General features: G+C 34.0%; 2 protein-coding genes across 2 annotated transcripts; both read left to right on the top strand.

Moving 5' to 3' along the window:
• Positions 1–539: 539 nt before the first annotated feature.
• LOC105763435 (glucan endo-1,3-beta-glucosidase 1) lies at positions 540–2741 on the top strand. The gene is made up of 3 exons (XM_012581674.2): positions 540–1116; positions 1259–2419; positions 2503–2741. Exons 1-3 carry the CDS (start codon positions 1056–1058, stop codon positions 2532–2534), a joined length of 1254 nt encoding a protein of 417 aa, XP_012437128.1. The 5' UTR covers positions 540–1055; the 3' UTR covers positions 2535–2741.
• A 968-nt stretch (positions 2742–3709) lies between these two features.
• On the top strand, positions 3710–5567 carry LOC105763437 (zinc finger protein AZF1). The gene has a single exon (XM_012581676.2). It carries the CDS (start codon positions 4631–4633, stop codon positions 5330–5332), a length of 702 nt encoding a protein of 233 aa, XP_012437130.1. The 5' UTR covers positions 3710–4630; the 3' UTR covers positions 5333–5567.
• Positions 5568–19787: the final 14220 nt, after the last annotated feature.

Raw genomic sequence — 19787 nt, 5'->3', positions numbered from 1 at the left:
TCATTTTTACAAATAATTTCAGAAATGGGCCTTTATTAGTATTAAACTCAAGTTTTAAAGATATTTTAATTTTCTGTTTAAAAAAATATTTTGATTTAATAATTTTAAATTTATTAATTTCTCCAAATAACCATTTGAACGTATAAAAAGAAAACAACCAAATTGAAAAATTCAAAATTTTTCGAGTAATTTTGGTGAGCCCGATGTATGAGTAGGCCTGCTGGTCAGAGCACTAAAAAACATAGAAAAAGTTGGAATATAAGGAAATAGTAAATACTAGTCACATCAAATATCAAGAATTGCTCCTCATGAAGCTGCTCTCCACCGTCTGATCCCTACGCCCGTCCCCACACTCTGCCACCCTTTTTTGCTTTTTCCTTTCACTTCATGTGTCCCGGACCCCACCACCAGTTTCCTTTTCCATTCCTCTGTCTCTGTGTAACCAAACCGGCGTCGTTTCTGTCATTAGGAGTAGCAAATACATTATAGTATGTTTGGGGTGCAATGGTGACTGCAAAAAAGCTCACACTTCCCACACCAATGCACAGTCCTTATGTTCATTGGTTCCCACTTCCCACGCGTCCCAATGCGCAGTAGGAAAACAAGATGACCCTTCTCTCTCAATGTACATGTACTGTAATAATACTTTAAAAAAAAAAAGAGAGGATGTACTGTAAAAAATCTCGGGCACCAAGATTTTGCAGATATCTTCCTGCATAACTTGCTTGAACCCTTCAGTTCTTTTAAGTTCTGTGGTCTTGTACTCTTTGAGTTTGGTGACAAAGAATTTAGAAAAATAGGTAGTTTTTGTGTTTTTTAACTTTGAAGCCTGCAATCCATCCATGGTGAACATATTCTTTTGTTCACATTGAAGATCAAAGCCGCACTTCTTATAACTTGCACGGGGACTCAGAGGGGGAGGGAGGGAGTGAGAGACAGAGGGTGGGGTTTAAAGGGTTTTTCAGAGCTTTCAAGAGGTCCCAACTGTTCCAACTCCATCCCAACCCAACCCAACCCAACCTCATTTTCAGATCTTTATTATTGTTGAAAAAAAAATGTTGAAGATGGAGTTAATGATCATTTGCTTGTTCTTTCTCTGTTTTCTGGGTCTTACTGGTATGTTAAAGTATAAAATTTGAAAACCCTAAACCCTATATACTGTTTTCTCTAAATGTTTCATCATGTCAAAATGTGGGTTCTCTTTGTTCTACGTTTTCATCTCTTGAAAACATTTTTATGCGTTTTTTTTCTTTTGCAGGCGCAGGTCAAGAATCTATTGAATACCTTAGGCTTTATGACACAACTCCGGAGGTTATTCATGCATTACCTCACGGTGATGTTCCTATAGCAGTTGCTGTGAATGGCAATGTTCTCAGAGAGGTTTCTAGCAGTGTTTTGAAGGCTGAGAGTTGGGTCAGGCTTCATGCTTTAGCTCACTTTCCAGCTGCCAAAATCACTACCATTCTTGTGGGTGATACTATTCTTTGTCAAAATGGTAAAGGAGAAGAAGACAGTTTGGGTTTTTTACTACCATCCCTCAAGAACATTTATCACTCTCTTACAAGGTGGGGTCTAGAGAAAGACATCAAAGTGTCGGCTGTTTTTTCTTCCGATTGTTTGATGCAAAACTCTGTTGTTTTTACTGATGATTTGGGTAAGAAGGTGGTCAAATCCCTGTTGGAGTTCTTCCAAAATACAAACTCCACTTACTCCATTATTGCTCCTCCAAATTTGTCTTCCTCTTTGCATGAAACATTGGTTTTACTCTCCTCACACCTGGATTTCATGAAAAGGTTTGGATCTTTTGAGCTTAGAAAGGTCAATGTCGTATTCCCCAGTCAACAACCGAAAAAACCCATAAGCAGGAAGCTGTCAATGATGGATTCCAAGTTCGAAAGACCATTCCCTGATAGGCCATCCCCTTTGCCACAAACCGCTCCTTCTACTGGCATTTCTGCGCCTGCCAATGTAGCCAAAACCCCTCATCCTCCACAGTACCCTATTGCTTCACTGCCTCCCATTTCCTTCCCTGTTGACTCTCCACCACCATTTTCCTTTCCCATTGCTCCAGAGCTGCCTCCGCCTTTTGTTCCCGCCAGCTCACCTAGTGGCTTCCATTTGCCTCCTTGTAATCCAGCCTATGACACTGCACCAGCACCAGAGACGGTGGTGGTGCAAAAGCTATGGTGTGTGGCTAAGCCGAGTGTCCCTACGGAGACACTGCAAGAAGCAATGGACTACGCTTGTGGTGAAGGCGGTGCTGATTGTAAAGAACTTATGCCAGATGGGAGCTGTTTCTATCCAGACACCATTGTTGCTCATGCTTCTTATGCTTACAACAGCTACTGGCAAAAGACCAAGAGAAATGGAGGAACTTGCAATTTTGGAGGCACTGCTATGATTATCAATGCTGACCCAAGTAACTTAACCCATACTTTGTTTACACTTAAATTTAAGCTCTATTGCCTTTTTAATTACAACATGGTTTCGTGTTTGTTTCAGGTTTCCTTGAGTGTCGGTTTGTTCTCAGCTGAAGAATGGAGAATGTTGGGATTGTTTGAGTACAATGTAGGATGTGTGGGGTCTGATTGCAAAGTGGAATGTCTGGTTTTTACCCTTTATTCTTAGTGAGTAGTTGTGGTGTAAGGCATGTAGCAAGTAGGAGTTAGAAGATCCAGTTTATTTATCCTATGACTCATTTGACTTTGATTCCGTATATAAATGCCCTTTTGCCTTGTTAATATTGATCTCTTAACAATGTTAAAGAGTTTATGTGGGCCGTAAAGTCCATAAATGGACATTTAGGAGATATATCGCCCTGAAGTGTCCATTATCCAACAGAAGTGATTGGGCTTACTATAGAGGCAGGTCATCCCTCCAAAATACCCAATTCCCAATATTTGGTTACCTTGGTAATTTTTTTATCACTTAATTATAAAAAATTACATAAAGTCATTTAATTATTCGATGCTTTTTTTTTTGTTATTAGTCGTTAAATGGTAATAGAAAAAATGATAATTTTTAAAATTCGCAAGATAGTAATTTTAACTATTAATATTTTTATATATTGTGTCAATTTAATCTTAATTTTAAAAAAATACTTTCAATATTTACACATTATATAATTTAAATTTTTTTATTTTGTTTTCTTCTTACCTTTCACTTAAAAAATTAAAATAACAAATAACAAATTTTTATTGTTTACATTATTTAAAATTAAATTTATTCTTCCATCTAAAAGTTCTGTTATTAGTTCATTCACAGTACTCTTGTATATAAATAAATGCACGTTTGAAGAATAACATCCACCTCGCTTTTATCCTTCCATAGATTTCTTTACCTCTTCAATTGCTTGAACCCTAGCAAAACATAGTTCCCTTGTGGTGCCGTACTACTACCGAGCCATGACGTTGCCGGCCGCCGGTCGTGAACTGAATGAATAATTGACTTGTCGGCAACAACAACCAAACAACATGACTTGGTCAATCGGGTAACTACCTCTATGAGCTGCCCCAAATTGTTCCAAGTATAGCAACTAAATGTCTAACAATAAATAAAACAAAAACAAATTTATTGGGCCTACGTCTTGACTAAGATTTCAGCAAACCAGTCATTTTCATGCATTTGAATATAAAGAAGTGGTATTCTTGTACACCTCATAATATTGGAATACCTTTAAACAAAGCTGTTTTTTTTTTTGTAGTAATAAATTCAATTTTATTTTCTTGCCATATACGATCTACTTTGAAAGTTCCTATATTGAGATAAAGACCGAGGTGAAGAGTTGAATAACCCGATCTTTTAGATAAGCTAAGGTAACTAAGGTCATGGTCAGTGGTCCACGTCGAGCAGGCTAGCAAAGGCTTGGCCCACACATTGCAGGGTTTGTGGTGGGTGCACTGCTTGGCCCCCCGCTCATCACTCGCCGGTTGTTAGACAGGTGAGCTAAGAACAAATGGACCACCCAAGTAATTTCCTGATGACTCAACCAACTAGAAAAGTCGCAGCCGCGGTTACCAATTGACACGCCTTAGCATAAAAGCCAAGTTAAGTTCCCACTATGCCACTTCTTCTGCTGTTGGTGCAACACGCTAAACACACCCATCCAAGACCATTTCAATTTTAAAACACATTACAGTCGGATTCGGCCATTACCTTTTCAACCATCTCCCATGTTTCCACTATACACACACAGTTCCACCTTATCATCGTATGTGTGGGGGAAGTTAAATATTGAAGTAGCAACTTTCCTAGTATTTTACCAAACGAACATACGGAAAGTTCCTGTTGATATTACTGCAAGAATAAACCAAGTCTTGATTGTTGACTTAGAAACAGTCACCAGTTTGAAGACAACACCAATATTTCATATCCCATTGGACATTCCTGCAAAGCCCCCATAATTTATTACTATAACATCCCAATCCACACTCCACTCACCCATTGGCCGACGACATGCAAACATAAAACTTTCTTCAACCTGCTCATTCTCAGTCTCCACTTATTAAGCACTTTCCTTCCACGCTTCCCTTCTATTCCTTGTTCCTCCCAATATAAAAACCATTCCTTTGTTCGCTCTAAACACTCACCCCAAGCCAACCCCAACTCCCCATTGAAAAACCTCTCCTGAATGGCTCTTGAAACGTTGAATTCTCCAACTTCAGCACCTCCACTGCTCCACCATGATGATACAGTTGACCACCACTGTGTTGAGCCGTGGACAAGGAGGAAAAGAACAAAAAGATCCAGAACTGAAAACCCGCCAACGGAAGAAGAATACTTAGCTCTTTGCCTTCTCATGCTGGCTAAGGGAACCACCAGGAACAACCCCTCAGGCTCAGCTGCCGCCAAAAACTCCCTCAATCATAACTACAAGTGTGAAGTTTGTAACAAATCGTTTCCAACTTATCAATCTTTAGGGGGACACAAGTCCAGTCACAGGAAATTTGTTGGAGCTGATGAAGACCCCACAACCACGGCTGCTGCTGAAGATAAATTCACCGCATCCACGACGGCTACAAATTCACATCCCATGATCAGCAACCAAGGTGGCAAGACACACACGTGTTCCATCTGTTACAAGACGTTTTCTTCAGGTCAAGCCTTGGGAGGACATAAAAGATGCCACTACGAAGCTGGCAGCAACAATAATAACAGCGGTAACGATGGTGTTAAATCCTGGAGCCAAAGTCAACGTGACTTCGACTTGAATTTACCTGCTGGACCAGATGAAACAAGTATGGACGTTCTTAGACAAGATAAATTTTGCCGCAACGATGAAGAGGCGAGAGTCCGTTTACCAACGCTTAAGCACGGAAGCTGCAAGGTTTAATGAATGTTTTGTAAAAGAACAGATTTAGAATAGGTGAATGATTGGAGTGGACTTTGTTGTTGTTTATTTTATTCTTTTTCTTTTTCAATTTAATTGGCATGTTTTAACGTTATTTATTTAATTACTTTTTTAGCTCTCTCTTGGTTTTGTTGATGTACATGAGGATTAAGGTCATTATAAAATATTTGTAAGTTCGGTATTGAAAAATTTTATATGCTCATGTCTTCTTATTAAATTTGTTTATGGTTTAAAGTAAAATTTTGGAAATTTATTTTGGAACTTTAAATTAAAGCTATAGTTGCTGCCTTATTCTAATTGTTTCATTTCTTTGTATAACCATTTTAATAAACCACAGAAATAAGAAAACCCATACCCTGAAAAAGTCAACTTTTCTAGATAGGTATTAAGTTTTGTAGGGTACTGATGTCATTTCAAGTGCATCCAATACATACAAAGTTTGAAGTGTGTCCAAGGATTTGTGGATAAAAATTTCAATTCAGACAAAAATAAAGAGTAATGCTAGAAATTGTTGTAAAAATAGGCTATCCGTTTTATACAAAATTACTTATTGAAAAAAATATAGAAATTTTTTTATAAATTTAATAATTATAAACGAAAATTGTTATTGAAAACAAATGCTAGAACATGCCTCTCCTCCTGTATGATATTCGAATGAGTTTTAATGTAACCCCATAGCATGGATTCTTCTAACATGCACTACAGCAAAACAAGTTTTTAGCGGCGTTTGAATAAAAAACGCCGTAAAAGATCGAGCATTAGCGGCGCTTGATAAAAACGCTGCCATAGACGAGAATTAGCGGCGCTTACTGAAAAATGCCACTATAGATCAAGCAATAGCGGTGCTTCCCGCAAAACAAAAAAGTAAAGAAAAACAATGTCGTTGAGCTTTATTGGCATCAGCGAGGCTTTTTCACAAACGCCGCAAAAGATCGAGCATTAGCGGTACTTTTTAAAAAACGCCACAATAGCTCGAGAATTAGCGGTGCTTTTTAAAAAACGTCGCTATAGATCAAGCATTAGCGGCGCTTTCTGCAAAACGCCATAAAAAAGTTGAGAAAAACGACGCCGTTTTTTAGTGAGCTTTATTGGCATCAGCAGTGCTTTTTCACAAATGCTGCAAAAGACCAAGCATTCTCAGCGTTTACTAAAAAGCGCCGCAATAGATCGAGCATTAGCGGCGATTTCTAAAAAATGCCGCTATAGATCAACCATTAGCGGTGCATTTTGGAAAACACCACAAAAAAGTTGAACAAAACAACATTGTTTACTTTGTTGAACTTTAGTTGCATTCGCGGCGCTTTATGTCAAACGCTGCAATAGATCGAGCATTAGCGACGCTTTTTGATAAACGCTGCTATAGTTCAAGCATTAGTGGCGCTTTTTGGAAAACACCGTAAAAAAGTTGAGACAATAAATCATTTTTTCTGAGCTTTATTGGCATTAGCGGCACTTTTTGACAATCGCCGCAAAAAAATCATTTTATTTTAGGGTTTAGGGTTTTGTATTTAAGGTTTAATGTCTATGGTTTAGGGTTTATGATATAATGTTTATTATTTTCGAATTAGAGTTTTGAGTTTATGGTTTCTGGTTTAGAGTTTGGGGTTTGAGATTTAGAGTTTAGAGTTTAGTATTTAAGATTCTTTTCTAATTACTTTTGTCCCTTGTAATATATATTTTTAGGGTTTAGGGTATAGGTCTATGGTTTGGGGTTTAAGGTTTAGTGTTTATCATTTAGTGTTTACAATTTAGGGTGTAATTTTAAGGTTATGGGTTTATAGTTTAGAGTTTAAGGGCTCAGGCCTCCTACTACTTAAGTGGGCCTTGTCCACCCACTTTCACAATAAGGCTATTAGCTCAACAGGTTATCTTATTAGACATCCGTTTTTTAGGTATAAACGCATTTTTAAGTGTGGACATGTTTTAACAATGATTAGACTCCACTAAAGAATAACAACTTCATACTATTTGACTACGCTGTATCAGTATATCCACTATAACGGCCTGCCACATCATACTATAAGATAAACGGACTCCTATAAATACCCCTCCCTCGTTGGAAGAAGGATTAGGACCTTTGCCCCCTTTAGTATCTACCCTTCCTTTTGTCATAATTTTTTAGTATATCTATTATAATTGAGAATGTTTATATCTTAGTGCATTTTAATCTGGTCTTTTATCCATTTTTTCTTTCTAATATATCATAATTATAGGCCCTATTTTATACACCTAATACTTTTAATTTTTTAAGTTCTAAATTTCTAATTTCATAGAATGTAATTTGAGAGAAAATCGGAGATTAAAAGATATGCTTTAGTTGAAGATTTGGATTTGGATTTCATTTATTATATAAATGGTAAAAAATCCATATATTATGGACAAAATAATTGAGATTTAATTTAATATATATCAACATTGTATAAACACATGAATTTATGAAATTCAAACATATTTTAAGGATTTCAAATTCATTATTAAACAGTCTCCAATAAATCTATGGAATCAAAAATTATCATAAATATTATATTTCTAAATAATTCAATTAGTTTACACCATTTTTAAAATTAAAATTAAAATTAAAATTTTAAAATCTTAATTTCCAATCACTACTTAATGAAAATCTCTTCTTTGATTGATTCAATACCATATTCTTATATCATAAAATCATTAGCGGCGTTTATGAGAAAAACGCCGCAAAAGGTAAGCAATAGTGGCGTTTGGACCATAAACGCCGCAAATATGTATTAACATTTTTCAACATGGCGCCGTTTCAGTGCAAGAATTTAATTTTTTAGTGGCGTTTTTGGTGAAAACGCCACAAAAGTAAGAAATAGTGGCGTTTGGACCAAAAACGCCGCAACTATGTGTTAAAATTTTTCAAAATGGCACCGTTTCAATACAAGAATTTAATTTTTTAGTGGCATTTTTGTTGAAAATGCCGCAAAAGGTAAGTAATAGCGGCGTTTTGACCAAAAACGCCGTAACTATGTATTTACTTTCTAAACGGTGCCGTTTTTACTAACTGCAGCCCGTTCTCCCCTCCACTTAGCCCTTATTCCCATCTCGCATAACCCTAAAAAATCCCTAATTGCTTGCTGCTCACCACCTCATTTCCACTCGTCTGCTGCTTCCTCTGTCACCGGCGTTCTTCTGCTACACACCCTCTTGGTCGTCATCATCTTCTTGGAAAACGACTGCAAAGGGCTAAATACCACATCTGAAACACATAATCAAAAGAATGATAACCCAATTTGTCACCATTTTACATGTAAATTTCTTTTCTTTTCCATTACTTCTTCAATTTTGTTGCATTGTTCTCTTTTAAGTAAGAGAGCTCTGGTTAAAGTGTTCTATGTATGTATGGCTAAAATGATGTGTTAAATTTGGGAATTTTCAAGTCTAATTTCAGACAGTTGAATACTGATAGATTGGAAGTATTAGTCTTTGGGTTGCTAAAGGGTTGTCTTGTAGCTTCAATCACTCAGTCCCCAACAAAAATAACTTTCCAGCTACTTAAGGATACTTCAAATTTCTCTCTTTCTCTCTTTCAACCCACAAGTAAGACCTTCATTTTCCCAGTAACTCATCTAACCTCGGCCATGTTCTTACATCAAATTTAAATTGCTTTGAAATTATGTTTCTTGATCATCAACTATGTTTGTTTAGAATTTGTTGCAAGATGTTCTTACATCAAATTCTCTAGTTTATGATGCCTATCCAATTACTTCAATTGTAGTAATTAGCATGAAATTCTTAGAGCACTATTGACATACATAGATTTTTCAGGTTCTAGAGGTTATTTTGAAATGACAAAACCTTACTAGTCGTGTTGGGTGTTGCACAAAAGACATTTGACATATATTAAATTAAAAGTCAAATGATGTTACCAATCTCTGTATTATGTGGAAGTTGTGGATTTAGTCTCTTTATTCTAATTTGGTGAGTTTTAGTTCTTGTATTTCTTGAATTTTGAAATCTCAGACTTCACCTAATCAATAACAATTAAAAACATTTAGGTATTAGTTGAGTACTATGCATAAGTTGTTGAAGACAAGACAAGAAAATAATGCTATTAAGGCAACTCACTGTGTTGTAATTAACATTGTCATAGTGATGTATTAGCACCATTAACAGTTGCAGCTTCTTTGTTATATAATTACCACACAATTCAGACTCCTTTGAAAGTTGAACTTGAATTCAATAGATCATCTATCTGTTTATTCATGCATATATATATGGTAATGCATACTGAACTTGGAGTATATAAACCGTACCTCTGAAATAATCAGTATATAAAGATGAATATCTTATAAAATAAAAAATAGATAGCATGTGAATGAATTGAGTGCGTTTGTCTTCCACTTTATATAATTTCTATTTAGTCACATGAGTGTGAGAAATTTTAAAATATTGTCCATGATGATCATTTAATTATTTAGTTGTCTTTTTTTCAATTAGGTGTTTTCATTTTTTACCTTAGCTGGCTGGAAAGATAAAACTGAATAGTTAGGTGATTATTTTGTAATTGAGAATTTGTTAGGTGATAAAAAATTATTAATAGTTGATTGATTATTTTTCAATTTAAACGGTTCTGCCTTTCAGCGATTTGTTTATTTGGTGTAAAGAAGGATATATAAATGATTTTCTACCATTTTTCGACTTGTGAAAGCTTGATACACTTTTTTTTATAAACCCATCTTTTCATAACTTTTTTATAGTTTTTTAAGGAACTGGTAAACAAAATCTTAATTTATTAATGTAATCCTATTATCGGCAAAAAAGAGAGAGAGAGAAACTGGCACCTATTGGATCCTCCAATTGTCTCCTAATTGCCGGTGTAGTGTCCAAAATTTTTTTAGCTTTTTTCCTCTTAAAAAAATGATTGTCGATCATACACTTGGGTGTAAGGTTGAGGTAAGAAAATCCTAAACAGCCAATTTAGGCTTTTACTACCCTGTTTTTTGGACATAAGGACTCTGAATCGGAATAGATTAGTGTGAAATCTGTAAAGTGGATCAAATTTTGCTGGCAACATAGAGTACAGTACCCTAAACATGCTAGATTTTAAATGCAGTTGGATGATTGTTGCAAGGATGAGCTAACAAATCCTGTTGAGGGAAATGTGGAGTATTACAGACTTCTTACTGACATTATTGAGTTGGATTACTATGGCAAATGGAAAGTTGTCTTATTTCAATGTGATTGGGCTGATGTTAATACTGCTCGCGGAATTAAACAAGATCAATTTGGTTTTACAATGGTGAACTTCTCTCGATTGATTCACACTGGACAACAATTGATAGATGACCCGTATGTATTTTCTTCTCAAGTGAAACAAGTTTTTTACTCGAAAGATCCAACTGATGAGGGTTGGTACGTTGTACTCCGTAACATCCCTAGAGAATTGTTTGACATGGGCAGTGGAAGTTGAGATGACATCGACGAAAGATCAGAAACTTTGTCTTTTCCAGAACAAAACTTAAATGACAATATCCCTAGTACTAGTACACAATTTCAATGGGTTCGCCAGGATGTTGATGAAGATATTTACGAATTATGATGTAGTAAGATTTTACGATTTTTTAATTATATGTAATATCATAATTTAAATCTTGGTCTCATTAAATATTTCAACTATTTTATATGTACTATTATTGTTGTAATTAGTTACTAAAATTTCAACTATTTTATGTGTATTGCAGATAAAATGCCTAGAAGAAGATTGCGAGATCTAAGTATTGTTCAAAATACTTCAAATTTGGAAGAAACAAATAGTGAACAACAGACTGCTATTGGATCTTCAAATGTTCCGAATACACCTGACGAACCTGCAGAAATTCAAAGTAATGTTAAATTTAATTTACAAGCGTGTTGACTTTTATTATTGATTTCTTTTTCAAATTCTTATATTATAATATATCATTTTCAGCTGAAAGTGGTGGGACGCGCAGAGGTCGAGGACATACGCTACTTAAAGATTTATACAAGTTAAATCCTGTCGAGCGTGTCAAAGTATCTAGAAACAATCTTGGTCAGCCTGTTGGATCAGAAGCTCGACTTTTAGCAGGATATTTGGGCATTATAGCACGAAATGCCAATATGTTGCCTTTCAACTACGAGTCATGGCATCAAATGCCTGATAGTAACAAAAATAAGCTCTCGATAGTATTAAGGTAACAAAACGTGAATGTAATTTATAATACTTTGGTTTAAGTTTCATTTATATTTACTTTCTAAACTTGTGTTTTTGTAAGAGAGGTTTGCTTTAGAGGTCTCGGATAATTATGTCAAGAAGGCATTGGGAAAAGATGGAGAGACCATAAAAGTACTTTAAAGAAAGAATATTTTAAGACAAAAACAACCTCGAAGAGAAATTGTAAAATGTCCTACCGGGAATGCTGAGGTAGCACTGGGAAGATGCGATTAGATTTTGGAATTCAAAGAAAAGAGAGGTATTATATACTTCCAAACTCTTATAATTATTTCAGTTTATAGCATTTACTATATACGTAATAATAATTACATAATGTTGGATCGTGAACGAGTTGGAACAAGCAGCATGCAAAAATAGAAATTCACTCACACAGCTTGGTCGAAAAGTTTTGCTTATGTAGCTGAGGCCGAAGTATTTTGAATTTATTAATAGTGTCAAATATTTATTACTTTCTATTAAATAATATTTTTACTACTATATTGTAGGAACTGTCGTCTGGTCAAAAAGTTGGACGCCTTCAGGTTTTTGACATTACACATAGGAAGAAAGATGGATCTCCTATGACTTCTGAAGCTGCAGAAATTATGATATGTTTACTTAATAAAATTTGAATTATTTTAAATATTTATAGTGTTTAATTATAATAGTTTAATTCTTTGTTTGTAATGCAGATAATGTTAAGTTATGTTGCATTTTTTTTATAATATATATTGCGTTTCTAACTCTTTGATTGATTTATTAGGAGAAACTAAAGGATAAAATGGCTGAGTAAGAAGTGATTGCTTCGAGTGATAGTTCTGTTAATCTTGATGACATTGATAACCAGATTATTACTGAAGTTTTGGGTCTTGAAAGGTATGGTCGGGTTCGATTTCAAGGATCTTTTGTTAACCCAACCCAATATTTTGGACCCTACTCACAGTAATACATGCCTTCGGGGAGTCAGGCTCAAGCTGAAGTTCAGAGGTTAAGAGACCAGATGACACAGATGCAAGCGAGCACAAATGAACAAATTGCTCAACTTAAAGCGGAAGCTGAAAGAAAATATGAAGAACTCCAGCTACAACTTAAAGGGGAGGCAGCAACGAGGGAAGCAGAGCAGAGCAAAAAGTACGACGCACTCCAGCTACAGCTTCAGAATATGATGAAGATGTTTCAGCAGTTGCAAAATCTGCTATATTAGACTATTGCATGAATATTTTTAACATTTTAACTTTTAACATTATTGTAAGAATAATTTGAATTATACTTCAGTTATCAATTTATATCATATATCTTTCGTTGAATTTGAAGTATCATTTAGATTTGTTGTTTTTGGTTGGATTCCATGCTACAGGGAGGGTTGCATATGGATGAAAATTGGATGCTACAAATCCGCCAAAGTTAGTGGCATTTTTTGTAAAATGCCGCTAAAGAACGGTACTTTTAGCGGCATTTGTAACAAAAGTACCGCTAAAGGTCAAGTTCTTTAGCAACGTTTGTGGTAAAAGCGCCGCTAAAGGTCAAGTTCTTTAGCGGCATTTGTGGTAAAAGTGCCGCTAAAGAACATGATCTTTAGCGGTGTTTATGTGAAAAAAACGCCACCAAAATTAGCGACATTGTCTGTAGCGGCGTTTTTTGCAACGCTTGTGAAAGCGCCACAAATACTTTTAGCGGCACTTCTAAAAGCCTGTTTTGCTGCAGTGATGTGACAAAGAAGAAGCATTTCTCTTTCCATTCTTCCTTACCCTCCTTCCTTTGGCCTTCTTCCCTGAAGCTTTTGTCATTCCCATCAAGTATGATCACTATCCACCCCTACTTTTTTTTCTGAAGAGGTAATGTTCTTATGGACGACTTGTTCATCCCATTCCTCATGAAGATAAAGAATGGCAGAAGCTAGGGATTTGATAATGTTGTATCGTTGTTGTCATTGCAAAATAGAGTTGCTAGGTATACTGTCATGCTGAAAATGGAGGTGACTCAACAGTCCCTCTAATAGATATTAAATATTATAAATATTATAATTTTTTTAAAAAAATTCTTTATTTTTTAATATTTTTAATATTTTTTAAAAATATTTCTCTATTTAATATTTTTATATTTTATTGATTTAATAATTTTTTATCATTTTTTTCCATTTGTCACAACATGACATGTGGCAAAGATAACTGAAAAAAGAAAAAAAACCAGGTAGTTAATTTTAATGTTTAACCATTAAAGTTAAAGGTTAAAGAACTTTTTTGATGAATTTTAAGAATTCAAATACCCAATTGAGTGAAAAAAAAAGCATAAGTTTAATTATTTTTTAGGTAAACTATAAAAATAGTAATTTTTGTTTGTCTCAGATTACATTTTAGTCACTTATATTTGAAATGTTACATTTTAGTCAATTACGTTATCATTTTGTTACGAAGTAGTCACTCTACCGTTAAACTCCGTTACCTCTCTAATGGCAGTCCTACGTGGCAGTCCAAAAGGGTTTTAAATGCCAACTTGGATGTTCTGGGATGAAAATAGATTTTTAATTAAATAAATTTAATTTAGACTGCCATGTAGGACATCTAAGTTGGCATATAAAACCCATTTGAACTGCCACGTAGGACTATCGTAGGGAGGAAACGAAACTTAACAGTAGAGTGACTACTTCGTAACAAAACGATAACGTAAGTGACTAAAACATAACATTTTAAACATAAGTGACTAAAATGTAATCTGAGGCAAATAAAAATGACTATTTTTAAAGTTTACCCTTATTTATTTTTTGAAAAAAATTGATAATTTTTTATAGCCTTAAGCTTTTATTTATTTATTTTATCTTCATTAAGCCGAGGAAGGGGGAAAGAAAGAGAAAAGGAAAAGAAAAGAGAAGGAAGGGGAATGAAAGAAAGAGAAAGGAAAAAAATATTTCGTATATATATTAATTTTTATTTATAGTAATATTATATTTATAATATAATTTTAACATTTTGCATTGTTTATTACTAAAATTCAATTTACAAAATAATTGTTATCGTGTTTATGTCAAGTTTTATAATAATTTTTGTAATTTATTATAGTAATATAGAGATTTTAATAAATTTATGTAAGTTAAAATGTGTTAGTACTCTTTGTACATTTTGAATTGAATCTCTTTACTTTTTTTTTAAGGAATTTAGTCACTATTTTTTATTTAAAATATAAGTCCAATTGTTAAATTTTTCATTAAATTCAACGTCATTTTTTCATTACATGGGTACTAAGTGAGTATTTTCTTAATTTAAAATGTCACACCCACAAATGTAACCAAAAAAAAACTTTAAATGATGTTAGCAATTAGACCTGCATTTTGAATCTAAAGCGTAGAGGAAAAATACCTAGAAATAACAATACATGGATTAAATTTTAAATTTACAAATAATACATAGACTTATAACATATTTCAACCATATGTATATTAATTGAGTTCATATTAATTCATCTCCCATTCAAAATATAAAAAATATTTAAATAATTTTATTCTAATGATCGAATTTAAAGAAAATTTATTTTAGTAATTGTTTTTATTGTATTTGAAAAATATATATTTAAAGCTATTTATTCACACGTTGACTTATGGGATTGATTTAAAGTTATTATTCAACTAATTATAAAAAAGTATTTTAATATAGGCTTAAATGATGTACTAAAAAACTATTTCGGTGCGAATTGATTTAAAATTCTTATTTGATTACTTTTTATTTTTAAAATTCATACTCAAGAGAAAAAAAAATCTTTTGGGTTAAATTAAAAATCATATATGATATTAATAGATATAACAAATAAAATAATTAGAAATGTAGAGAATGAATTGAAAAAGAAGCCAGCGCAAGCGGGTGAATAATACTAGAGTTTGATAGCAACATAGTTAAAATTTGCTCCCTTGGTTCTCATCAAGTTCAGTTGGGCCCTGCACGTGATGTAATTTGTTAGTGTTAGGTCAAAGCCCAAACCTCATATTTTTCTTTTCTTTTTAGGATTTAGGATGCAAGTTTCCCATTGGGGCTAGAGATTGGGTCCATGTTTCTCTCATAATTCAGTTGTCTTAGAACTGACCAGCTCTGGGCCTCTAGCTATTGTGTTTCAAACATGAAATACTCCTAAGCTACCAATTTCCGTGACTACTACCCAAATCCAACTGTCCAAGTGATGAATAGTGTGAAAGGACCGCATGCACTCATCCCTCACTTTCATCACTAATTTTCAATAAAAAAGTAGTCCCTGCTTGAGATTCTTGAATTGAAAATTTGAAACCATCTATTAAAAGCCAAGTAATGTTAAAGGTGGGAGCTTGAAAGAGAAAGTGAAGAAAGTTTGATCTAGCAGTAGAGGGCCCAATTACTGCAACCATACAAAATGAAAATACTTGGGATGTAGTGATTCAAGCTTAAGGTTTTACTTTGAATTGAGCACAAAAATCAGGAGTTTATTGATGCATCAAATGTGCTTTAATGTCGGGGGCTCATAATGGATACACGTCCAATGACTCCCACCAAATCAAAAGGAGATGATCCTTCAGAAACCTGGAAGATATAAAAATAAAGAGCCCATATGGGTAGGTACAGTCCCCTTCCTAGACTACATTTGGCAAAAGATGGCAAATGAGGGTAGTACTATCCTTAAAAGGACTATGGAATAGTGGTCAAGGAGGCTATTTGGGAACCCGATAAAATAATGTGATCGCAATATCCTCGTATCTTTTTATGTAAATTTTGAGGACGAAATTTTTTAAAGAATGAGAGAATTGTAACGATCCGATTTTCAACGGTGTTAGAGAATTCAGTTTTAAACTGAATTTAATGAATCAAGTTATTAAATAATTTATAATAGAATAATTGCATGTATAGTGTAGAATTGATGGGTTGAATTACTAAGTGTGATTGAGATAAATCAGTTATTAAAAAATAGTACAGTGATTAAATTGTAAAACAAACTTGCACTGCTGACTCTACTATGGAGGCCGAGTATGTGGCTGCTTCTAAGGCAACGAAAGAAACAATACAGCTTCGAAAGTTCTTAACTGGACTTGAAGTTTTTCCTAGTATGGAAAAAGCTATAACACTGTATTGTGATAACAGTGCTGCAATAGCAAATACCAAGGAAATGAGAAGTAAAAAGAGGATGAAACACATTGATCGGAAGTATAACTTGATACGAGAGATAGTAGCCGAATGAATTATAGATGTGATGAAAGTAGCTTTTGAAAGTAACCTTGCAGATCCATTTACTAGGACTCTTATAATTAGGAGTTTTAACAAACACGTCAAGGATATGAGAATACAAAACATGACACATTTACTTCACTAGGGCAAGTGGGAGATTATTGGGAAATGTGTCCATATTGTAGTAAACATGTAACCGTTTTCTATTTATTTGAACAATGTATAAATAAAGTTAATTTCACATTTCACTATTATGTCTTTTATATTTTGCATGCATAATGAAATTTTGACAAGCTAGCATTAGCTCATTGATTGTCTAAAGTTCAAACTGAAGATAAGTGGCATTGTAAAGAATGTTTACATTGCGAGAAAGACAACTTACTTTAGTAGATAATCTAAATGAGTCTGTAATCCCGTAAAAGAATCAAAATGAACATTTGATTCAAATACTAAGAATGATTATTATGTCGTCTACAATTCCAATTGGGGAGATGGCTAGTCTTAACTATCAGAGTAGTTGACTCCACGAGTAGAGACATAGATGTATTCATTGGTAGAATGATACATTGGACTAGACCCAAGATTAATTAATTCTAAATCCATTTGTAAATTAATTCACTTGTGACGTTCATGGTGTGATTTACCTAAATCTTGAGTTAGCTACTGACCATGCGTATGCAAGTCATATGCTTTGATATAAGTGGAGGCTTATGCTCTAAAGATGATCGGGGCCATAGCCGGTATGTTGGGTGCATGACTTGTGTATGGCATGGCTTTACTAGCAACAGTGGAATTCATAGCTTAATTAAAGAGTTAATGATATCCTCTCATTGACATTGTGTGGATTAATAAATATGGAACATGGCCACGGGTTGCTAGTTCTTGAACGAACAATTTATCACTCATTTGTTGACAAAGATCATATTAATCATTAAGAAAACACAATGATGACAATGAGATAAAATAAGATTGTATTGAGTGAACGAATTTAACTAAAAGGAATCAAGGATATCATATGAGGGTAACACACAAATGACGAGGTCATTGGACAAAGCAGTTGGATGAATTGCTTTCATAAAGAGTATACAATAAGGAGTTTATAATCATGGTACTTATTATGGATTGACTCCATGATTAAGTAATTGCGAATTATTGGAATGATGCTTCTTGACATAATTGCAATCACTAGAGCCTAATTGTATATGTTCGATTGGTCCCTCAACTAGCTCAACAAAAACTCGATCGGACTGCATTTGAATCGGAAGAAAATTCTACGACTTTGGGAATAATTTAATTGAGTCCATTTATTCGATGTAGAATTAAATTAGGTGGTCGTGAGAATTATTCAACTAGAGAATTTGATTAAAGAATTTTCTTGAAAAATTAATTTAGAAAATCTACGTGATTTTTAGAAAAATTAATTTTGATCAAGTAAAATTAAATTAATCAAATCAATTAAAATTAATATAATATTTTTAAAAGTAAATTTTCAAGTCAACCCAATGGGTATTGAACTTGAAAATTGGACCCGAGATAGTAAATTGGGTTCGAGAGCCCAAAATCAAGACCAATACCTAAAAACTGGTCGAATCGGGCCTTATATGTGAAATCGGGCCGGCGATCCAACCGGTGGCTAGACTGGACTGGTCAGGTTGTCATTGACCCAGATCAAACCAACTTGGGGTGTCGTAAGGGTGTCGCACCTGCACCACCGGACACGGTGGTGCTGGTGGTGTCCTAGTGGCCGGTTGTAGTTGGTCGTTGGTGGTTGAGCAATGGAAGAGTTACACTTCTACTGGGGTTCTGCCACAAAATTTAATTTTAGATTAATTATTCTAAAAATAATATTATTTTAATAATTTAATATTAAATTTAATTTAATATTTATCTTAATAGTATTTTATTAATTTAATATTAAAGTGATTATCTTAATATTAAATTTAATGTAATGTTTATCTACAAGATAAACAGTCTATTATTTTAATAATATTTAATATTAAATTAATATAATATTTAGTGATTAAGTTTAATCATAGTTGAACTCTCTAAACTCTCCCAATATAAATAGAGCCTTGGGTCATTATTTATACACACTTGAATTCAAGAGAAAGTTGTAGACAAAAAATTTTTTGAAGAGATTATTCCATAAAATTTTTAGAGATATTTTTCTGATTTACAACTTGACCCGAAAGTTTAGAGAAATTGCAAAATTACTCCACTGGTAATTTTTGTGAAAAATTTTCTAATTCGAATCGAGCCTACACTCGAGACGTGAGCTTGAGGATAGTGGAGAAGACTACTCGGTCGAAGCGCTTATCCTAGACGAATTGAAAAGATACAATTTTGTTAGAAATAGGCTTTTTCTATTATATTTTCTCACAAGGAATTACACTAATATTTATATACATAGTGAGCCTAACTTAGGAAACTCTATACTAGGAAACAGACTAATTCTAGGGTCCCTTAAAAATAGCCTTAAAGTTAGGGACAACAATTAATAAAATATAATCCTATCTGATACACTCAAGATTCCTTATTAGGAAACTGTAATCTGACACTCCCCCTCAAGCTGGGAAGTGGATATCATCCATTCTCAGCTTGCTTACTAGTTTCTGAAAGATCTTCCCAGATAATCCTTTGGTAAGTATGTCTGCCAGTTGACCATTAGTGGACACAAATGGAGTGCAAATTAAGCCACTGTCAAGTTTCTCCTTTATAAAATGTCTGTCAACCTCAACGTGCTTCGTATGATCATGTTGAATTGGATTATGTGCAATATTGATAGCAGACTTATTATCACAATACAACTTCATTAGACATTCACACTTGATCTTCAAATCTTCCAAAATAATTTTCAGCCATAATAATTCACAAATTCCAAGAGCCATCACCCTAAATTCAGTTTCTGCACTATATCTAGCCACAGCATTCTGTTTTTTACTCCTCCAAGTCACAAGGTTGCCTCCTAGAAAAGTGAAATAGCCCGAGGTTGATCTTCTATCAACCATAGACCCTGCATAAACTGCATCAGTATAGGCTTCAAGGGTTAAATTCTCCCCTTTCTTAA

This window comes from Gossypium raimondii, chromosome 12 (assembly GCF_025698545.1).
Source record: "Gossypium raimondii isolate GPD5lz chromosome 12, ASM2569854v1, whole genome shotgun sequence".
Lineage (NCBI taxonomy): Eukaryota > Viridiplantae > Streptophyta > Magnoliopsida > Malvales > Malvaceae > Gossypium > Gossypium raimondii.
The sequence above is the reverse complement of the archived record's forward strand: the minus strand, read 5'-3'. Positions and strand labels throughout refer to the sequence as shown.

Coding starts and splice junctions, on each gene's coding strand:
- LOC105763435 (XM_012581674.2), top strand. CDS start 1,056: ATGTTGAAGATGGAGTTAATGATCATTTGCTTGTTCTTTCTCTGTTTT. Junction 1,117..1,258: donor CTGTTTTCTGGGTCTTACTG/GTATGTTAAAGT, acceptor TTTCTTTTGCAG/GCGCAGGTCAAGAATCTATT. Junction 2,420..2,502: donor GATTATCAATGCTGACCCAA/GTAACTTAACCC, acceptor TGTTTGTTTCAG/GTTTCCTTGAGTGTCGGTTT.
- LOC105763437 (XM_012581676.2), top strand. CDS start 4,631: ATGGCTCTTGAAACGTTGAATTCTCCAACTTCAGCACCTCCACTGCTC.